At 47.6% G+C, this 23,970-nt stretch overlaps 1 protein-coding gene across 1 annotated transcript in view; it reads left to right on the forward strand.

The window, feature by feature from the left end:
* Positions 1–23,970, forward strand: part of LOC126529576 (uncharacterized) — a 56,126-nt gene that overhangs the window by 5,236 nt on the left and 26,920 nt on the right. The window contains exons 2-4 of the mRNA XM_055069876.2: positions 15,108–15,220; positions 15,747–15,879; positions 23,418–23,621. Of these exons, the coding sequence (XP_054925851.2) occupies positions 15,108–15,220; positions 15,747–15,879; positions 23,418–23,621 (450 nt within the window). The remainder of the gene's footprint in view (positions 1–15,107; positions 15,221–15,746; positions 15,880–23,417; positions 23,622–23,970) is intronic.

Genomic DNA, 23,970 nt, shown 5'->3' on the forward strand with positions numbered 1-23,970 from the left:
CGAACGCTTCTTCCTTCCCGTAACATCATTGGTGGACGTGCGGGGTAACCACTTGTGCAAGACGGAGGTCCGCAGCAGACGTAACCTGGCCGCCATGTCATCCGAAGGAGAGAGTTCAACCGCGGCCCCGTCGTCGCCACCGACGGTCATCCTGGCCCAGCCTCGCGACCCCGGCATGTTTTCCGGGATTGACAACGTTGACGTCGATGACTGGTTACAGAATTATGAACGGGTCAGCGCACACAACAGGTGGGATAACAGGCTTATGCTGGCTAATGTAATATTCTACCTCAAGAAAACAGCACGGGTCTGGTTCGAAACACATGAAGAAGAGATTACGAGTTGGGACCAGTGTAAACAGAAGCTTAGAGATTTGTTCGGCAAACCCGTCGGCCGCCAACGTGCTGCAAAGAAGGACCTTGGGACCCGTGTACAGACGTCCACTGAATCTTACGTGGCGTGTATCCAGGACGTCCTCGCTCTTTGCCGCAAAGTAGATAACAATATGGCAGAGGCAGACAAGGTCAGCCACGTCTTAAAGGGCATCGCGGACGACGCGTTTAACCTGCTTGTTTATAAGAACATCACAACGGTCAACGAGATCATTAACTAATGTCGCCGCTTTGAAGACGCGAAGAGTCGCCGCATAGTTCGACAGTTTACTCGTCTACCTAATACCGCAGCTTCGTCGACGTGCGAAGACATTTGTCCACCGCGTGAGTCCACCTCCTGCGAGAACGTCGTACGTATCGTTCTACGAGACATCGAAGCAGTGTCTCCTTCCACGCCAGTCACGCAGTGCTTTGATGGTTCCCGGCCGCTTGTGTCCCTCATTCAGTCGGTCATTCGCCAAGAACTTGGCAATGTAGGTCTTCCATCCATCTGCTCCGCCAGCCGTCCTGACTTTGCTTCGTCTGCTGCCTCTGCCCCTGTTCACCGGAGCCAATACGGGCCATATCCTAGCTATCGCAACCCGGCCGAATGGCGCACATATGACGATAGACCCTTCTGCTTTTACTGTGGACTTGTGGGCCACATCTCTCGCCACTATCGAAGTTCCTGGCCAGCCCACTCTCGACCAAGCTTTCCCGCCTGCCGCCGCTCCCCACTGAATCCTCGCCCGCCATCACTCTCCACCGAGGTTGAAGACGCACCTGACAACGCTCGAGCCACCGCGACCAGCCGATCGCCATCACCACATAGTTGCCGCTCCCGTTCGCCCCAGCTGCGTCGCTCTCCATCCCCAGCTTACCGTCGCCGCTCTCCGACAGGAAACTAACTGGGGCAGCTCCTGGAGGTGACGCTGCTCTAGAACACCGGCCTAAAATTCCTTTGCTGACCCTGCCTACTAATCGGAACCTTCTGGACGTGGACGTGGATGGTTTGCCCGTTACAGCACTCATCGACACTGGAGCCCAAATTTCCATCTTGAATGCGGAGCTTCGAACGCGCTTGAAAAAAGTATTTACTCCTGCTCCGACTCGACCGCTCCAGAACACGGATGGTGGAACTCCGGCTGTGCTTGGAATGTGTACTGCTCGTGTCAGTGTCGCCGGTCGCCACACGTCCGTTTTGTTTAGTGTGCTTGAACGTTGCCCTCACAATGTGATCCTCGGACTCGACTTTTTGTCCGCCCATTCTGCTTTGATTGACTGTTCCGCCGGTGTTGTACAACTTGACCTACCCCTACCTGTTCCCATTGACCTTCCTGCTCAAGCACTAGCTCAGCTTTGTTCCGCGGATTTTGTACGCCTGCCATCCCTTGCAGCAACCTTCATCCCTGTTTTAGCCAGCCCACCTGTACCTGACGGAGACTATGTCCTTACTCCCGCGACGTCAGTCCTGCTTTCTCACAATGCCTCCTTCCCACACAGCGGACAATCAGACATGCCTTGCAATCCTAAATTTCGGACAGTGCCCGCAAGTAGTCCCTCGAGGCATGTCTGTTGCCACGTTGTCACCAACGCACGAGTGCCACATTTCTGCTCTATCTGTTGCGCCGTCTTCGACCGCTGCTCATTCTGCGCCTTCTGCATCAGTCCCGACCGACGAATTTACAAAGATGATTGCACCGGACCTCTCAACCCAACAAGCCGCACAGCTCCGTGGCCTCCTCGAGTCCTACTCCGACATTTTCGATCTGAACGATCGCCCTTTGCGTCAAACTACGGTCGTGACGCATCGGATAAATACCTGCGATGCAGCACCTGTTCGCAGACGCCCATACCGGGTGTCGCCCTCTGAGCGACAAGTTATCCAGAGCGAGGTTGACAAGATGCTTGCCAAAGGGATTATTGAACACTCTTCCAGCCCGTGGGCGTCCCCTGTGGTTCTCGTCAAAAAGAAGGATAACAGCTGGCGATTCTGCGTTGACTATCGTCATCTAAACACGATCACCAAGAAAGATGTATATCCACTTCCCCGCATTGACGATGCTCTAGATTGTCTCCTCGGTGCCACTTATTTTTCATCTATAGACCTTCGCTCTGGATATTGGCAAATTGCCGTGGATGAAATGGACCGTGAGAAGACCGCATACGTCACACCAGACGGCCTAAATCAGTTCCGAGTAATGCCATTTGGCTTGTGCAACGCCCCGGCGACCTTTGAACGGATGATGGACATGCTCTTGCGTGGTTTGAAATGGTCCATCTGTTTGTGTTACTTGGATGACGTCATCGTATTCTCTTCAACTTTTGCGACGCATCTTGAAAGACTTTCATCTGTTCTTTCTGTTTTTCGCACCGCTGGCTTACAGCTCAACTCGTCCAAGTGCCACTTCGGTCACCGCCAAATAACCATGCTCGGACACCTCGTCGATTCGTCAGGCATTCGCCCCAACCCCGCTAAAGTTCATGCTGTGCAGAATTTCCCCGTACCAACTTGTGCCAAAGATGTTCGCAGCTTTATTGGCCTTTGCTCGTACTTCCGCAGGTTTGTGAAAAATTTCGCCCATGTTGCCCGTCCCCTTACTGACCTCCTGAAGAAAAACGTTCGTTTCTGTTGGGGCTCTGAACAAGCGTCTGCTTTCTCGCAGCTCATCACGCTGCTTACCACACCTCCTGTTCTCGCCCATTTTGACCCCTCCGCTCCGACAGAAATCCGCACTGACGCCAGTGGCAACGGCATCGGCGCAGTTTTAGCTCAACGCCAATGTGGGCACGACCGCGTTATCGCCTACGCCAGTCGCCTCCTCTCTCCCGCCGAGCGCAATTACTCGATTACTGAGCGCGAGTGCCTCGCCCTCATTTGGGCGGAGGGCAAGTTCCGACCCTACATATATGGTCGACCATTTAGTTACAACCGACCACCACGCCCTTTGTTGGCTTTCCTCCCTCAAGGATCCCACCGGACGCCTCGGTCACTGGGCCCTATGGCTGCGAGAATACACATACACTGTGGTCTACAAGTCGGGTCGTCTACATCAGGACGCCGACTGCCTGTCTCGTCATCCCGTCGATGTACCGGACGGTTTAGGGGATGTCGCACCGATCTGCGTCCATTCGCTCTCAGCCTTGCAAGACATTGGCGCTGAACAACGACGCGATGAGTCGTTACGCCCCATTATCGAACGCCTGCTCTCTGCTCCGTCTGACCCATCCCTTCACATGTTCGTACTACAAAATGGCATCCTGTATCGCCGCAACACGCACCTCGACGGGCCCGAGATCCTAACCGTCATTCCGTCTCATCTGCAACAGATTGTACTGCAGCAGCTGCACGACGTTCCCACCGCTGGACACCTTGGCGTCACGCGGACCTATGACCGAATTCGGCGGCGGTTTTCCTGGCCCCGTCTCAAGCGCTCCGTCCGGCGCTATGTTGCCGCGTGTGAGTCGTGTCAACGCCGAAAAAGACCAGCTGTGCCTCCTGCCGGACCGCTGCAGCCTTTGGATATACCGGCCGACCCTTTTTTTTCGCGTTGGTCTTGATCTCCTCGGACCATTCCCTATATCCAAGGACGGAAATAGGTGGATTGCCGTCGCTACGGACTATACAACTCGCTATGCCATTACTAGAGCCCTACCGACCAGCTGCACTACAGACGTCGCTGATTTTTTGCTTCACGACGTTATCTTGCACCACGGTGCACCTCGTCAACTTCTCACCGATCGCGGCAGATACTTTCTTGCCAAAGTCATCGACGACCTACTTCGATCATGTACTACTAAACACAAACTTACTACCGCTTACCATCCTCCAACTAACGGTCTTACCGAACGCCTGAACCGCACAATAACTGACATGCTAGCAATGTATGTTTCCTCCGATCATCGCGACTGGGACATTGCTCTTCCATTTGTCACGTTCGCCTACAATTCCTCGCGCCACGACACAGCTGGCTATTCACCCTTCTATCTCCTCTTCGGCCGTGAGCCGACTTTGCCTTTCGAGACGCTCCTTTCGACCACACTCGACTCGCCGACAGAGTACACTCGGGATGTAATAGCCACAGCGACCCAAGCACGCCAGATTGGCCGCATTCGTCTTTCTGCTTCAGAGACACGCCAGAAGTGCCGTTACGACCAGCGCCTCTCGACGTGAACGAGGTACTTTTGTGCGAGTTCGGTATCCAACTCGGCATGTTGGTCTTTCCGAGAAATTCCTCTCGCGATACTATGGCCCTTACCGCATCCTTCGCCAGGTGACCCCTGTCACATATGAAGTGTCTCCGCTGAGTGCCACGGTGCCTTCACCTCTCTCTGACACCATCCACGTCAGCCGTCTCAAACCGTACCTTTCTCAGACCGATGAGCCGCACCAATCAGGTGCTTTTTCCGACGGGGGTGCTGTCACAGTCGGTAATGTGGAAAGAAGACGACGCTGATGGTGGTCTTGGAGACGACGAGGAAGTGTTTAGCAGTATCGATGCTCGACCCTTGTCGGCTCAGCCATTAGAAGCCACCTGTAAATAGACGAACGCTTCTTCCTTGCCGTAACATCATATATATATATATATATATATATATATATATATATATATATATATATATATATATATAGTTTTAGAGGCCGGACTGCGCTACGATCACGCTACGAGCACCGTCCATCTCCTGTAAATAAAACCATTTCTTCGCAACTCTTCATAACAGTTGTGGTGCAAAGTGCGGGGTAAACAACCGAAGACGGAGGCTGAACCCCAAGTTCTTCGACAGAGCCGTCGCCTTGCTGGACTCCCACCGACTCCACCGGAGTTGAATATGTCCCACGATGCAGACGAACAATGGCCCATTCCAAATGCTGCGCCGACCAGTTCCGTTCAATAACTGAGAGATGCGCGTCCCTTTGCCGGAAGATCGGACGAAGACGTCGAGGAATGGCTCATCCATTATCACCGAGCGAGTACCACCAACAAGTGGAACAGCGCTTCTCAGCTTTCGAACGTCCTCTTTTTTCTAACAAATCTGCGTTGGTGTGGTTCGACAATCACGAGGAAACGTTGACAACGTGGGGCAGATTTGTTTCGGAAACCAAAGAACGATTCGGTGACTCCGCGACAAAAAAGAAACGGACAGAACAGACGCTACTGCAACGTGCGCAAGTGCAAGGCGAAACTTGCACGACCTACATTGAGGCAGTAATAAAACTGTGTATTATGGTGGACTCTGGAATGTCTGAGGAAGGCAAAGTTGGGCACGTCCTAAAAGAAATTGCCGAAGATGTTTACAGCTTCCTCATCGCAAAAGATACCCTTGCTTCCGTCGCCAACGTCATTTGACACTGTCGCTCTTTTGAGCAACACGAGGCGCATCACGCCGAGGTTTGGCAGGCTAACCAATGTGACGATAGTTGCAAGCGTAGATAGCGACCAGCCCCTCGATCTCGCATCAACGATCCGACAAATAGTTTGGGAAGAGCTCAGCCTGCACGCGCAAGTGACCACACCCAGGCACTCATAGCTTTCGCCTACCACCAGATTTCGAGCCAAACGTGACATCCTTCTGCCCGTATCCTGCGGCGAGGGCCACTGAGGATTATGAACTCGCGTCCCGATAGCAACCTCGTCTCTACGACAGAGGCCTTACTTATGACGCTCGGTCACAACGAGAGTAGCCGCATTTTTACCCCCGAGGCCCTGTCACTTCTGTCAGGCCGCGACAAGAACAGCACCGACCTTACTACCACGACATGACTTATGACCGATATAACGGATTTCAGCGAGGAGCAGAGACACGTTATCCACTTGGCAACGAACTTTCTCGCCGAGCGCAGCAGCCTAGAATTCGTTGCGAGGAAGATGCTGTGAACCGCGACCTTCCCGTGTTCTACAACTGCGGTTCCACAGGCCATATAGCACGGTATTGTCGCCAAGGCCGTCAATCACGAAGGACACCACCGATGTTCTCGCTCCCCGGAACGCGTACTTCAAATGATTTGCAGACGACCGATTTGCTTCCAATGGACCGCTTCTCGCACGAGACCAGACGCAGCAATTCGCCAGCATCTGAGCGGAGTTTGACGCCGCCATATAACCATCCCCGTCGCTCTCCGTCCCCTCGGCGCCGTTCTTCGTCACCGCCGCCGGGAAACTAGCATCCGCGGCCAATAGAGGTGAGGTCGCCGGACGGTCTTTGCAAGAAATACCTCTGCCTGTCGTGATGCTCAAAAACAAAGTGAATGTGTCGATTGACGGAATATAGACAATCGCGTTATTTGATACTGGGGCGACTGTGTCTGTGATGATCCTCGCTTTCGAAAACCGTCTAGGCCACAAAGTTATGTTTTCTTGGAACGACGGTATTACCTTTCGTGGAGTAGGCGGCGAGTGGATCCATCCCCTTGGTTTTTGTGTGTGTGTGTGTGAAAACATTTATTGTAATGAGGTCTGGAGGCTCGGCTTCTTAAGCCAAGGCGGGCCGCTCCCACGTTGGCACTGTCAGGCCAAGCCTTTCAGCGACATCATGGGCCCTCTGGACGGCCCTCAGTTGGTCCTGAAACAATGGGCTTTGAATCCTTTTTTCCCACTGTGTCCATTCTTCAATGAGGTTGGGGAGAGTCGCAGGACACCCCGCCAGCCTATGTCTGATTCCAATGATGACATTACAATCGTTGCAGTGCATCTCAATCTCCCTCTCTGGATATATTTTATTAATGGTGTACGGTGTGGGATATGTACCTGTTTGCAATAAGCGCAGTGAGACTGCCTGAGCCCTGTTCAGTTTTGAATGTGGCAATGGGAATTGCCTGTGTCCTAAATAGTAGTGTTTGGTAATGTCATTGTGTGTTATTAAATGATCTCTAGATTCCCTGGCTTGATGGCGAATGGCTCGGTTCTGACTGTCACGGTTAGCAAGTCCTCGTGCCAAATCATGAGCAATCTCATTGAGGTTTATCCGAGTCTCGTCCACTTTCCCCATGTGCGCAGGCAACCATCGGATTCCAGTTCTCATAATCCTAATGTTTTCAAAAAGTTTAGTTTGTGCTGTGAGTGTTTTGTTGGCTGGGAAAGTGTTTGTGTCAGAATTCCTTATTCTTTCTCGTTGTTCACACGATTTATTCTTGGTATCAATTTTCTTGAACAATGCGGTGCTTCCGTGCACTGTGGTTGTGGCGAAATATCGTTGAACAAGTTATTTATATCAGCACATTTCGAACAAAGCTCGCGTGGCGAAGACAGGGACACAGCCACTCTCAGTGTCCTTGTTGAAGTGATTGCACCATCGCGGTGCCTGACGCCCGTTCGTGTTTCTGCAACTGCTGTTAACGCTGATTGTGTTGACCTTGTAGTTAGGCTTCTCCGCATAAACTGTGCTAAAAATATACTTGTGCCCTGCTTTGTCATGTGCATGACGAAAGGAGTCGCCACATTGTGGGCGCAGAACTGTTCCACCACGCCGGTTGTCCTTCCTCGCGGTATGAAAATCGCTTTCTTCGATGAAGCCGCATGTAGCTCAATAGCGGCACTAACTTCGGACGCCTCTACAGCTTGCTCTCCTTGCGATAATTGCCATTCTGAAGAGCTAATGCTTGGTATGACCAGCAAGGCTCTCTGTACATCGGAACGGCAAGCACTGGTACAGGTCCTTGCCAGGCACGAGGCTGCATTCGACTTCGCGCATGAAGAAGCACCCCTTCATTTACCGTCGTCCCGCGCTAGTCACAGATTCGATACCGGCTCAGCGCACCCTATCCGCCATAAGCCCTACCAAGTGTCATCCTCCGAGCACAAAGTTATTGCAGAGCAAGTCAAGGAAATGATGAACAAAGGTGTCGTTCAAGCGTCATCTAGTCCATGGGCAGCCCCAGTAATCCTGGTCCGAAAGAAAGATGACTCCTGGAAATTCTGCGCGGATAACAGACGTCTACACGGAGTGACGAAGAAGGATGTCTTTCCGCTACCACGAATCGATGACGTCATTGATTGCTTACGCGCTGCTTCTTACTACTCAACACTTGATTTGCGATCGGGTTGTTGGTTAATACCTATGGAGCCTGCCGACAAGGAAAGGACCGCTTTCGTGACTCCAGATGGCCTATTCAAATGTAGTGTTATGCTTTTTGGCCTTTGCAATGCTCCTGCCACCTTCGAAATATTCATGGACACAGTACTACGTCCTGTAAAGTGGGAGATATGCATGTGTTACCTCGATGATGTTGTAATCTTTGGCCGCAAGCTTGAAGAACATAACGAGCGCCTCAGCCTTGTTCTCGACTGCATCGAGGAAGGTTGACTGGTTCTAGACTAAAAAAAAATGTCAGTTTGGCGAGCGTCAAACACTGGTCCTGGGACACTTAGTCAGCAAGGATGTCGTCAGACCCGATCCTCATAAGATTGAAGTGGTAAGCTCCTTCAAGCCACCGCAGTCAGCACGAGAACTTCGCTCATTCATTGGCCTATGCTCATATTTTCGTCGTTTTGTTCCCCGGTTTGCCGACATCGTTTACCCGCTGACAAGTATTTTGCGACAAGATGCGGCCTTCACTTGGACACTGGAGTGGGACGCATCATTCTCTCAACTGAAGTTTATACTAACGTCAGCATCCCTCTTGCTTCACTTTGAACCATCTTGCCCGACTGAAGTTCACACTAATTCTAGTGGAATCGGAATAGGTGCGGGGCTTGTACAACGTCACAGTGGCGCAGAACATGTTGTCGCGTATGCCAGGCGTTGCCTGAGCAAATCTGAACGCAATTTTACGGTTGCGAAACAGGAATGCCTGGCAGCTGTTTCCGCCGTACAGAAATTTCGGTGTTATCTTTACGGGAGGCTGTTCAAGATTACCACCGACCACCATTCTTTATGCTGGCTGGTCGGTTTGCGTGATCCTTCTGGTCGCTTCGTACGTTGGGTGCTGCGCCTCTAGGAATACGACTTTGTGGTATCGTACAAAAGTGGCCGTCGTCACGCTGATGCAGACTGCCTCTCTCGGATTCCTCTTGCGACTACCGACTGCAATGCTGAGAATTCTGATGACTGTCTCACTGCTGTTACTTCTCCGTTCCCTGACGCGGCAGGCTTTCAGCGAGAACAACGGAGTGATCTGACCCTCGGTCCACTTTTTGTCGCCGCCCGTACTTCTCATGGCACCGGTCGCTTTGCTGTCCCTGATAAGTTACTCTACAAAACTAATTACTCCGGGCATGGAGCGCGTTTTCTGCTTGTTGTCCCCGAGAGTCTCCGCCCCGATGTCCTAAGCGCCATGCATGACGATGCGACATCCGGCCATTTCGGCTACACCATACGCAGGAGCACTTTTACTGGCCCAAGATGCACGAACAACGAAACGCTGTGTCGCTAGTTGTGAAACGTGCCAACGTCACAAGCGACCGACCACCGCACTCCCGGGTCCCCTTCGGCCATTGACACCGCCCAGTACACCGTTCGAGCAAGTAGGCATTGACCTTTTGGGTCCATTACCGTTATCTAACAAGAACCGTTGAATAATTGTCTGCGTAGACCATCTTACACCGTATGCAGAAACTGCAGCCATACCCTCTTCCACCGCTGCTTGCGTGGCGGTCTTCCTGCTGCGTTCGGTGGTCCTTCGTCATGGCCCACTACGTGTCATCATCAACGACCGTGGTCGCCAGTTCACTGCTGATGCCATTGAAGAGTTACTTCGTTTGTGCACTTCACAGTTTGGTCATTCCATGCCGTAACATCCAAAGACCAATGGTCTCGCGGAAAGGACAAACAGAACGCTGACCAACATGCTTGCCATGTACATCTCCTCCAATCATCAGAACTGGGACGACGTGCTGCCTTTCATCACTTACGCATGCAATATGGTGAAACACGAAACCACGAACTATAACCCATTTTATCTCTTGTATGCAAGGTTACCGCGAAGCCCTCTGGACACTTTCTTACCCTTTGTTCTGCAACATGACTCTGTATCGAAGACTTTGTGTCACGCCGAAGAAGCCCATCGAACAGCTCGTTTTCGTACTCTGGCCTCGCAAAGTCGCTCAAGAGCGATACGACGACCGTCACGTACAAGTATCTTTCGGAAAAGGTGACTTGGTCCTTCTTTGGACACCGCAACGCAAGCGTGGATTGTGCCAAAAGCTCTTGTCAGAATATTGGGGCCCATTTGTAGTTGTAGATCGCCTGAGCGAACTCACTTACGTCATAGCTCGCCTCCTGTGCAATGGTCGGCGATCAAGCAGAACTCAGCTGACTCATATTGCTCGCCTGAAGCCTTTCTACCCTGCTTGCCCGTCCTGACTCGCCCCACGGGCTTCGTCTGCTTGAGGGGAAATGTAACGGATACGAAAGGCAGGGACAAAAGAAAGAAGAGTAGACGAAGACAACGAGGAGTTGGAGAGGCCGTACTGCGCTACGATGACGCTACGAGCATCGTCCATTTTTTGACCGCCGACGCAAGCATCGGGCGGTCACCCGCAGGGTTGTCTGAACAGACCAATCAAATGCTCCCCTCGTCCATACGAGGCCACTTTTGTTTGCTTGAAAAACGATTAATATTGCCTGCATTGAGCAGCTTGTCTAATCTAATTGGCTCACAAGAAGTCAGGAGCATGCTCAAGTGGAGAGGGCTTCGATGGGGCCGAGCCACTGCACTGAATATCGATAAGCGGATGAAGAAGGTGGTGCCGGCGTCTGCGATTGGTCCGCTTTCTCTTACTTGGCTGGCGGTGGCTCGTCGACAATCGTGGCAGCATGCAGCGGAAGCTTAAGAATGACGCTAAAATGGATCCTCAGCAAAGAAGAGTTGGCAGAACGAGGTCGTAAACGTGCCGAAAGTTCTCGAAAATGTTACACGGTCACGCAAAAAGCTTTATTACACGCAAATAAACCCATGCTCTCCGGCAGGGGTGAGTAGCCAGTGCCAGAGCGATCGACGGCAGCCATATTTTATTCCTTTCGGAACGGGGCAGCCTGCGGCCATTCAGAAGAAAATTCAATTTTGTTCAGCATATTAATGCATCTTTAACGCGTACGTGTCACTTTGACGCGGTAAGTTTTTGCGGTTTTGTGACGTCGCGCGAGAGGCAAGTGAAGTGGGTAGAAATAACTATTTTTCTTTTGTTCGGTCAAAATATGCATAATCAGTGTGTACACGTCATATCAGATAGGGAGCTATCGCGGTTTTCTTGACGTCACGTGACAGACAGGTGAAGTGGCGGGGGTCCAAAAAAGTTTTTGACCAATCGCGGTGGGCTGCTTGCAGCATTGCAATAGAAAAGTTTGGAATAGTTTTATGTTATAGCGCACCATTTCGTCGCAACTCTTCGTAACAATATATATATATATATATATATATATATATATATATATATATATATATGTACAGGAAAGAGCCGACGAACTTTTTTCCGAAATAATATATATACACACGCAGGCATACCTACTAAATGGACAGAACAATCGCTTTTCACATGAACTTTTCGTTGCAATGAAAATCTAGGCCGCCATCATAATACAACAGAGTTCTTCTTAAAGCAAGGAATATTAAAGGCTAATAAAATATTTATGGTTCGCTACGCATATACGGACAGAAATAGTTAAAAACGAGTCTAGTTTCTTTGAAACATGCATCTCTTGCAATCGTCAATGGAATTTTAGACACAACTATTTTTTCAGTTCTCGCTGCCGGGCAAGCTATGGTACTAAACAACTTTGGTACATAATTCCAAGTTTTGAAAGCCCACATTCAAGCACGCTTGATATTATGAAACCATGGAAATCGCCTTTTGGTTTCGAAAGCATTATGAAATTAATTCTTACATCATGTTCAGAATAAGACTTCGTAGACATATACTGCTTTTTCAATATTTTATCAAATTTCTTGTAAAGTAAGTCTCAGTACCTTTTCGTTTTTCGTTATCTTTGCGTCTGTAGAAATTGCATAATGTCTGCTTTATTGTAATTGTTTTACTTCGAATTCACCAGGCGCATTGTTTACATAATTGTACCATGTCTCATTTTGTTTTGTATATCTCCTGTTATGTACTCGCCGTGTGTCGATTACTATGTGATGTTCTCTCTTTCTGCAATGTCATCTATATATTGAGCAATGTGCGGGTGGCAGGGCCCACGCCAGGCAGAATATTTCTGCCTTTAGCCTTGTCATCGCAGACAGACTTATGTCTAAAACAATTTGAAAAAATAAACATAGCACCTAGTTTCTACTCTCAAATTTAAAAACTATAAAACGTGAGAACGAACAACCCTGCTTCATTTTGGAAGAAGTCATTGATGCGAGAAAGTCTTCCTATCATTCAATAATAAACAAGCGGACGAAGGATTTATTATTTTACAGCGAAGGCAACAGTTGTTAAAATATAACTGGTAAATAAGAAGAGCCTTTAATAGCCCCATTTTTTTTTCTTCACTGAGCTACGAGTCCGTTGTACATAAGTTTTGGGACATTGCAGTAAGAAGTGGGAATTTTACAGATGTTTTTGGACAACATTGATGTATGCTAGAACTATTTTTTGATGAATACTAGCCCATCTACCCAATATATAGAGAAAAAGAACACCCATATTACGTCTGCAACTAAATAAAATATTCCAACATTATTCTGCAGCACAAAATTAGTCTGCATCTTAGACTTCGTATTTAAAGGTTGTGAATTAGATCTCTCCATTTACAGGTAGCCGAAGTTTTTCTTTCCAATATAATATTTATTTTTTAAATTTATATGCACAAATAAACATACTAGTGTGCTATAGAGTGTGCATTTGATGCATTGATTATATGCGCATAGCATGCTCTGAAATGCGCAGTTTATAACACCGTGGAAGTCGGCCTTTTTGCTAGGTTTGAATTTCGTGCAAGCGTTTTCCGAGAAACACTGCAATAAGAAAGGCGTCAGTGTTTTTGCTTGCTCGCGTCTTCTTTCCTATTACCGTTGCGATTCATCACTACGTTTATCATACCAAGTAGTATTATCATGAAGACAACCACGATTAAATCAACGTTCTATGAGTTAGACACTTCAGCAGGTGTTCGCTTTCTTTATCCAAAATAGTTTAGTTCAATTGAAATGCAGCAGCTTCTATGAAATCCATGTAGCAGCAGTGTAATAAAAATATTTCGTAGTTCCCATGTAGAAACGATGAGTCGTATCTGATTGAAGATGACTACATGGTATTCAATTTAACCTTCATTGAAGCTTTTTTAACAATGTACGGTAATTTGGAAAAAGTAAACGAGCATAAGGTCGTTTGTCAATAATGAGCAGAAAATGTGGTTAGGACGCTGGAGCCAATAGTAGATGTACGACCGCCCAGGATACTGCATTTACGTTCTTGAAAGGTCACCTAACAGAAACGTTTGTGGGGCTGTCACATGTACTCTTAGGACGCTTCTGGCACGTACTCTTGGGACATTTCTGGTACGTTTCTCACTCTAGGGGTGCTTTTTATTGCACTTTTGTATTTTTTATATTGAAGTGTAACTTACTAACATAGCTAAAACTATTATTTCTCTTTGCTGTCCCTTTAAATATATGATGGGGAGATTTCCATGTAACGATGAGTTAACTGTAGTGAAAAGCATTAAATATTGCTACAATTACAAGGGCGAAAATGCTATTGCGATGAAAGATTATTGATGGCAGTCGCATTGGTGCACCCAGGGGACCCTTAAATTCACGGAACTTTTCTCCTCGGCAAAACATCTTTTTTAAAGTGTAACAAAAGCAAATGCGCGTTGGAAATTTGTCATTCGAAGGGACACTGAAACGAAACATGTGGCTACATTGGGAGGTTTCACGTCTGCGATTGCGAAAAGAACAATCTTACCTTGAGCCGGACTTTCGTAAAATTAAAAGGAAACAGAAAGAAAGCGCATGTGTGGATTTCGCCTAGTAATTACCGTGCCAGCATCTCGTGACGTCTCAGATTTTCAGATAGCTTTATCGGTACTAGTTCGCTAATAATAAAAATGGGGTGCCAGCGCGTCAAAACTCGGAACTAATCATACGCGGAAAAATTTTTCCACAAAACCAGCTGACATGTTCGTAAGGACCATGATATCGATATTATATCAGACGGACATCACATGCGCACCGCGGTTGGCTATGGGATTCAAGAATGCAAAAGTTTGCTTTAGTTTTGTGATTATATGAGTAACCTCTTTCTGCTAAAGGTGAATACACACTGGGATAAAATAGTCTAAACATATTTACTACTATACTTACTAATTTTATAATACCTACTCGCCGGTACCTGAACAAATATCGCTCGCTTCCGCGGGAATTAATTTGAAATGCGCATAGCATAACACTAGCGACTTTTCTCTCCGCTGCCATATGTTGTCTTGAATTGTTACCACTTTACTAAGTTACCGAATTCCGGAAATACCGAGCCGCCTTTCCTGAAAACTAAATTTCAGATAACGAAGTCAGCTTGCCCCTTAAGGTGTTTGCGTGGGTCGTCTGCGTAGAACTACAGTGGTCAGCGAAACAGATGGCTTTATAAACTTCTGTCACTCGCACCATACCAGCATGCAGAAATTCTGAATGTTGCTCATGTATAAAAGCTGTGTTTTGATGTATTATATATTAATATACAGATTTCAATGACAGGTTCAGACTGTGATTTAGGCCGAGTACTTCCTCATTGTTGCAATTGCTCAAACCATGAAGTTATTTGCATTCGGCTTTATCTAGCATTTACTTTCTTCGCTCTACAGGCATTCGACTCACTAATGGAACAAGAAGAAACGGAGGACATGCCTTTATACACGGCATTCACAGCCTCGATGTACACGAAAACGTTGCTTAACAACTTCACCACGCTATTCAAGTAAGTGGGTAATAGAACATTGTTACAAAACGCTTTCGTAAGTAGTCACTGAAGCGAAAACTTAATCCTAACTGCATCTTTTTGGGCGAGTCGGTCGTACACCGTTAAGCAAGGTGCTACGCTATACAAACATCGACGAGAAGATGACAAGGACCCGCGCGGAACTGTTATGTTTCAGCTGTGATCTGCGCCCGTCCTTGTGCTCTTCGAGCCCGTGTTTGTATCGCGTAGCACCTTGCTTAAGCATAACTGCCGGAAGGTCACGCTGGAAAATGGCGACTAGAAAAGGTCAATTTAATGGGCTAAAATGCCTTTCTTGGAATAAGCTTATGTTTTTTAGGAATATAACTTTTTCATTATGTTTTGAGCAACATTCTGTGTTGCGATGTTCCTGACTGATACTTACGGTTATACTATTGCCATGTGAGATGCCAAGCAGAGACCCTGGCACAAAACATGCCTTGCAGTGTGCTTGCAATCTGCAGGTAATGGTTGACAGGTATAGCGCCACTGCTTGGCTCTGCAGGACGGTGTTCACACCGGATTTCCTGATACTTTACGGGCATTTCTTCGCCGAAGACCAGTCGTGGCCTGACTGCCAGATCGTTCCGCCCACGTTCGACACACCACCGGAATCCGGCGGGTATATTTATTCGCTGGTAAGCACATCAAGATGCCCACTTCAACCGGTAATCGTAACTTTTCAAGGTCTAGAAATACAAAATATAGAAGGGGACTGACAGGCGGCGTAGCACACTGTGGTATCCAAGTTACATTAACAGGTTACATTACCTCTGACATTACTGTTAACAGCTGCATTACATCTGACAGATATGTCCACCTGTTGAGACGTTGGCCAACCTCTGTGAGGCTATTTATCCTGGCCTATGTAGCTTCTACACAACATTGTAGAGGTGTGACCTGCCTGAAGACGCGCAACAGTTTCTTTCGAAAGGCTGTGCATTGATTGTGATATCAAAATAATAAATCTCACGAAGCTAGGTTCGTAGTGTTGTCAGCTATTTTAATTAAAGTACACATTCGCTTACTAACTAAATTAACGAGCAGGGGGTCAGGCACGCACGGGCGAGCACCAAGAGATCTCAGTCGATGACCGCGAACGCTAGCTGTTGTAAAAGCAGGCGTGGTGAACAGCGGCAGCAGTGGCGACCGCATTCCTCTTCGTTTGTGTGCCTCTCGCTTCGACGCGAACTATGTGCGTGAGAACGCATGCGCATGCGAATCCATTGGCCATCTCGGCTCGCCATTTTTTCACCCACAGCACATCACCTCCAAGATAGGACGGGCGCTGCCGCGCCATACGCATGCGGCCGGACTGGAGGAGGAGACATGCGCTATCCCTCTACACCGCGCGTGAAGCCGCCATCTTTCTGCTCGCCCGTACGGTCTCTATCGCATCTGCAGCATACGGCGCGGGGCCGCGACTTTATCGCACTTACACTTTGTACGGAAGCTCACGGCTGCTTCGACGGCGGATATTCGCCCCGAATGGTCCATATTATGCGCATCCCAATAGAAGACAGCACTAATTCGTGCGAACTTCACGAGCTAAATATATATTGTACACATATAACGTCATTCAGCAACAGGCTTCGGCTCGCGGGATTGATTTCCGGTCCCAGAAACACTCGTGCACTGCCATGTACAGGTGTGGACAGAAGCAACTAGAACACGGGATCCGTGGCGGAACTGCACCCGACGGCCCTCTAGCAGCTTCGAAGGCAAGCTGCAAATTGGATCACGCATGCTCGTAGACCAGCGCCCATAGCGAGCTCACATTTCTCGATCTCTTTCCTTGACGGTGGTTTGGAGTGTCGTTCGGAGTTTCTGCGGCTGAACAATCGCTAGCGTTATGTCGCCGACAACATAGCTACAGCCATCTGTCTGGCGGGGGCGTGTCCATCACATGTAAGCTACAGAAGCAGCAACATTGTCAGCACCATCAGGCTCGCGAGCTTTCAGTCGCAGAAGTTGCGAACGACGCTGCCTTCGGCGGGTAAAAAAAATAGATAGACAAGTTTCTACTGGCTACGAGCGCCGACTTCGGCGCATGCACGATCGAATTTGTAACTGGCCCCGAGGCTGTTAGAAGGCACTGCAGGGCGCCCATTTTGGCGAAAGCTCTTATGTTCCAATTACTTTTTTCCACAGCCGCACCTGCGCGTCAAGGAATTCTAGACGGTCAAAGCAAATGAGGAGCTTCCCGCTACTTCCTCTCTCATAGTGCCTGCGTTACTTCGGGACGTTTAACCCGATAATTTGACATTAGAGCGAACCTTCTGTAGTGGTACGAAAATGTCGTGTGATGCTTAGTACACCCACAACATATTTTCCTTGCTCTGCAGGGAGAGCAATTTCGTCTATGGCAGATAGCACAATTTCGTCTCGCCAGTGTTTAGTACTTGATGAGATGTGGACGTCGCTTGCACAAACAGGAGACGAAAGCGTCGAATGGGATAAGGGAATTTCGATTAATTACGATTGTCGTTAATGACGTAATGCAGTAGCCATGTTTCTAAAGCAGTTCAAACTGGTGTGTACTGGAAAATTTTCTTTAAGTAGATCTATTAAGTATAGCACCTGTTATGAGATTTATCGTTGAGTCCTAGCTGAGACATCCATTGGCGGCTCTCTTCGCTCGCGTTTCTACAGTGCCTAAGAAAGACCTTTAAAAGATGGATTGCGGGAAATCGCAATATGCACATGTATATAGACATTCCGAAAGTGTTGTTCTTGCCGCAGTTTTTGCCGCATGGCCGTGGGTTAGGACTGATTGGTTTCCGTACCGTAATTTCATCGTCTGCCGGGTTACTTGAAACAGGCTGATCCTATCAATTGGCCAACTGCGCATTGTTGTTATGCAGTTGCTGCATGTTCAAGCATACCACCTGAAGAGATGAAGTTCCACAATCTCCAAAAGGTGATTCTTTAGGCTATCTGTAACATGTAAAGAAAATAAACAAAACAGTTAGTGCATCATCTACATAACTATCTACGCCACTCATTGTTATGCATCTTCTTGACACGTTCACGTCTCCTATCCCATCTCTGTCTCTCCTTTCTCTTCCACGTCTCCCTTTCCCCAGCGTAGGCTAGCCAACCGGACTTTTGACTGGTTAGCATCCCTGGCTTTCTTATATCCCTCTCTCTATTCTTCACCGGACTGGTGATGGCTTACTGAATATGGTGTTTTCTTTCTGAGCACAATCTCGCTGGTTAGACTCACGGACGTGGCTTCCGTATTTCTGTAAGGGTCCACTGCAATAATGCTCGTCTATCACGATTTCCGTGCATGTTAGAGCACTCGGTGTGACCAGACGTAGGTCCGCTCCATTGCGTTAGTACTTTACACGCCATTATGGAGCAATCTACTGTTATTTTTGATCGATCGCGTAAGAGTACTCCAGCTTACTACAGAAGATGCATGTGGTAGGAAGCAAGTCTTGACTGGAAATAAAGATGAAACATGATTTAACCTAGTGTGCAGCAGTGCTGGCGCACTCTAGAATCAACCGTGCGAAGGTGCCGTTAACAAGAAACAAATAGCAAGTAATGTGTTGCTGCTCGGTCAGTGTATTAATGCGCATTAACTTGAAGTGGGAGGACGCACGCACGCACGCACGCACGCACGCACGCACGCACGCACGCACGCACGCACGCACGCACACACACACACACACACACACACGCACACACACACACACACACACACACACACACACACACACACACACACACACACACACACACACACACACACACACACACACACACACACACATGTTTAAATCGGAAGCCAGGATTGATATAATTTTTTATTGAATAAGCATGTATTATTTAACTTACCCGGGCATTTAAAAGGCAAACTATGGTTCATTGTATATGTTGGCAGGTAATTTTTGTTCTAAGATGTGCTAGTCGTGACAGCTATGATAAGTAAATAATGCATTGCTGAACTGAGCGAAGCTTTGTCATTTAGGTAGCTTAGTGTGGGACCTACGTAGTGAACTTGGATAAATATAATGTGATAAGTGTTAACGAAGCAATGTTCGAAAAACAAACAAAGTGAAAAAGCTCATTTGGAGCAAATTTATTTGCAAAATGAGCTTTAAGTTAAAAAAATATTGCATCAATTTCTTTTGTCCTACTTTGTTGCACACATCTTTATGTCAGGAATGGCTGTGCAAAACTTTTGTTCAATATATATGTATATATTTAGAAAAGGTTATAAAAGTTTGCGTAGCATAAGGTTAAGCAAATCTTGTTTTGAGAAAAACGTAAACAAATGTTTCAAACCATGTGAAACATGGGCTCCCATGAGATGCACCAGTCTCTTTTAGTTTGTGTGGCTGCTTGTCGACAACATAAAATAAAAAAAAGGTATTTTGAATAATATTTATATAAAAAGAAATAATACTCATTTTTGCAACCAATGCAGTGTGGTTTCGGTTTCGCAATACGAGGGCATGAATTAAGAAACTCGGAGTTACTCACAAACTAATTAGAACTTGAAAATATTTTTTTGCAACATGTTTCCGAATTTTTGGGCCTAAATAAAAATGTAAAAAACAAGAACTCAATCTTGTGCGCGAAAATTGACTTGAAATATAGTCTCCCACCTGAATGCACCCTGAGTGTAAATCCATCTTTTACTAGGATATTGTCGCATCGTGTTAAAATCGAACAATACTGCGGTGTGATACATCTGGGAGCGTCCGTGCCACTTACGTATTCACCCGAAATATGATGAGCACAGCCCGCGTTGTTCGTTTCAAGGTCCTCAGCTGCCCTTATCAGTGGTTTAAAAAGCGCCTACAGCGGCTGGGTGCGCTTTGAAGACAAGAATAGAGTAAGGCGCACAGATGAACATTCGGGAGTGCCTTACTCTATCCTTGTCTGCAAACCAGGCCCCAGCACAGTATGCATTTGCAACTCACTTAAGAAGCAGCCCTCCTAAAAAGCGCAATTAACCTCTTTTCAAAGTTCGCATCGTCTCGATTGTCTGCACATGTTTGCAGTGCTGTGAAGTCGATGGAAAAAAGTTATTTTTCATCTTTGTGCAACGTGAAAACTTTTCCGAAAGTTTCGTGCCTCTAGTAGTGATGACTGTACGGGAAGTCGTTGTGGGTGACGTCACTAAGGCGTCGGAAAACTTTGTACGGCCCGAAATAGCGCTTCTGCAGTGTTTCGGAGAGTTACTTAGCGTGGAAGCATGGGCTTGTTGGTGATTCACTGGAAAAAGGACGCAGCGCAAGAAAGACAGCTACACGAGAGACCGACACTGCACAGAGAGGCGTCGACAGCGGACAGGTTTCCTATTCCAAATTCTTTGTCAGCGACTAGTGAGTGTCCCATGGTACGGACTAGTACGAGACTTGGCTTCAATAAGGAAGCTAGTAGCGCTTTCAGTCATATTGCCATGCGCACCGGCTGACTCCCATAAGCTGTTTGAATTCTTTAGCTCCCTGATTGAAGTTTTCTACATGAGTGTCCGTGCCACCTCATTCGTACGGCAGCCATTGTCTTGATTTAACTACCACGGAGAAGACAGAATGGTGTCATCTGTGTCGTCTCTTCCTTATTGCTTGCAAACGGAGCACATAGGGCCGAGATCTTAACACAAGAACTGCAGAACTGCAGTTCTTGTGTTCCACATAAGAGTACGCATAAAACATTTCCGCGAGTGTCCTGTTTAGGCGCTCTGCTAGTCTGCTTTATTTGAAGTGGTACGCCGTTGTTTGCCGGTGAGCGGTGCTACTATGTCACAGCACAGTGTCCCATAGCTCGGCTGGGAATGCAGATTGCCTGTCGATTATCATTAAAAATCGACCGCTGTGACACATACAGGAGCCTTGGTGTCACCGTAGCCAGTGCAGTAGACTGCGGCAACGACACTGCATGTGCCCCGCCCGCAGAAGAAATTGAATAAGGACTTAAAAGATGCATTCCAACTTCAGCGACGGAGTTCCGAGCGTCCAAGTTGAGTGGAGGAGGCCCACTGGCTCGGTGGGGTCCCAGCATCTACCCAGCGGTTTAGCACAAAAGAAATAAACGAGATAATCATCATCGCTATCATAATCAGCCTATCTGTATGTCCATTGCCTGGCGAAAGGCGTATACAAGCAATCTTCAATTACTTCTGTCTTGCGCTGCTGACCTCAAATTACAATTGCCAATTTAATAATTTTATCAGGCCACCTCGTTCTCTCCCGGCACCGTCTGCGCTTCCCTGCTCCTGTCAGTCATTATGCAACTCTAATAGACCACCGGTTATTCGGCTTGCGCATTACGCAGCTTGTCCTACTGAATCCCTTTCTCTTATTAATAAGGGTGTCGCCTATACTTCCGTTTTGCCTCCGATCTTCACCGCTCTCTTCCTGACTCTTAACGTTACGCTTATACTTTTTCGTTCCATCGCTCTTTGCGCATTCCTTCACTTGCTCTCGAGTTACTTTGTTAACCTTCAAATTTCTTCCCCATATGTTATACCAGTAGAACGCAATGATTGTACACTTTTCTGCGATAGCGGCAAGCTCCCGCTCATGATTTGGCAATACCTACCGTATGCACTCCAATCGACTTTCATTCCTCTACGAGCTTCCATCTCATGAGCAAGGTACGCTGCGAATAATCTGCATAGATTAACCTGCTCTTGCATGAGAGAATAAACGAGATCACGGTATGACAATGACCACCGTTTTCATTAGCAGGTGCAGAACATCGTTTTCACCCAAAGGATGAGTGAGTTGCGCACGATCGTTGTCTTCAATTGTCTTGAACAGTTGCTTTACGACTCGACATTAAAATTTTGTAGGGATATGGCGTGCACAACACCCCAAAATTATCTTATTGCTCGCCTCTGGCATGAAAAATAAGATACTTTTTTTTTTTTGCTATTTGGTATCACACGTAAATATCCGCAAAATAAATAAAAAAAGCCGAGGACACCTAAGCACATCTCATGAGTTGTGAATGCGAAAGCAATAATGTCCAATTGAACGTCGCCTAATGGTACTTGGGATTTTTGCTGCGAGCAATGTTAGCGCTAATGCTCGTTCCGCCCGTCGTGTATTGGGGGAGTTGACGACGATTTCGCTGTCCGCCTCTTCGCTCGTTCCTCCGCTCCCTTACTTCCTCTGCGGTGCACTGGCGTGCACGGCCACGTTTCGCTGCTGCCGAGGCTGCGGCTGCCGACGATGCTCGAGACACCGTAGAGGCGCTGCCTGAGCCAGCAAGCGCGAGCCAGAGTCACGGGCGCGCCGCGCGCGCTCCCGGCATGGCGTTGCAGCCCATGGGAAGTCAGGGGTCGTTTCGCTACTACAGACGCCGCCGGCTTTTTCTCTCAATGGATCATTTGACGCTTTCGCATCAACAACAACAACAACAACAACAACAACAACAACCAAACAAACTCGATCGGTAGTCTATGTCGAGCGAAGCTCCGAATCGTGAAACGTGATGCAATTTCTACCTTCCAATCTTTCTACGTTTAAGATAAAATTATGTGGTCTGTAGCAGCGCTCGGATTTATTTGGATCCTTTTTTTACGATCGCTGCGGCCGCCGTCAGTCAAATCGCACGTTAACGTTCCTGCGTGTATTACGCTATCTTGTGTATCAAGTTTTGAGGCGTTGAGAGTTGCCCTAGGTATTCCCTGTTGAACAATTTTTGTTATTTTTTCCTAGCAGAGAGTTACGAAAATTTCTGCGAAGAGGCTGGAAGATTGAACTGTAATATGATTAAATCAAAATTGTGCCTTCTCGAAATATTTATTTCGGTAATGAAAACCACATATATATATATATATATATATATATATATATATATATATATATATATATATATATATATATATATCGGCATGAAAAGCCTTCGTGTTTACATCAGAGAGGCGATGTCGGGGGAAGAAAAGCAGACGAGGTTTGGTGCTTGAATATACCACACCTCTAGTTGAGCATACCGATTCTTGTTTCAGGGTGGCGTAGCTTCGTACTGTCTCAGTTGTTCAATGCGCAACCCCAATCCGTGTCTCGGGGTACTTTATGTATTTTTCCTTATTCGAATGTTTTAGTGGCGCACAAATGTCTGGTGTCATAACGGCAGGTTAGTTTCGACTTGGACAGTGTGGAGGGGGGACACTACGCTCTTTCCCAGCCTCCTGTGTTATTCCATTCAGAAAACGGCGCACAGCAACGCGAAGGAGCTTCAGCGCGTCGACATTCCGGCGCTGACCGTGGCCGTGTCCGTGGCCATATTCGGTCGCTGGTACAAGCCCCGACACGTGAATGAGTCCGGCGCAGCGGGCGAGCCTGGCAGCTACAGCCTGTTCAGCATGTGCGAGCCTACCGGAGACGACGAGCAGCTTGGCAGCGTCACACAGGTTGGTCGTGCGCCTCGCTGTCCGCGATGAATATTGAAACGCATGAGATACACGCTCGAGGACGAGAAATGGCATACAAACATTTCCATTGACGGCACGTGCACGCATTCTCGACGGAAACAGCCCCGTAAGCGTTTTAGGCACTATATCCATAATCATGTATAATTGTGTGAGGGTGTGCAAGCCTCATGTAACTTGAGCCAAACATTAAGATATGCAAATTCCACGTAGCTGGACAGAAACAAGGTGGTGTTTTGTGCCATCGCTTGGAGATACTCAGATTATTCTTCTTATTCTGCCTAATTAATAATTAGTGTTAATTATTCAATCGACTTGTCAAATATTATAT

This window comes from Dermacentor andersoni, chromosome 9 (assembly GCF_023375885.2).
Source record: "Dermacentor andersoni chromosome 9, qqDerAnde1_hic_scaffold, whole genome shotgun sequence".
Classification (NCBI taxonomy): Eukaryota; Metazoa; Arthropoda; class Arachnida; order Ixodida; family Ixodidae; genus Dermacentor; species Dermacentor andersoni.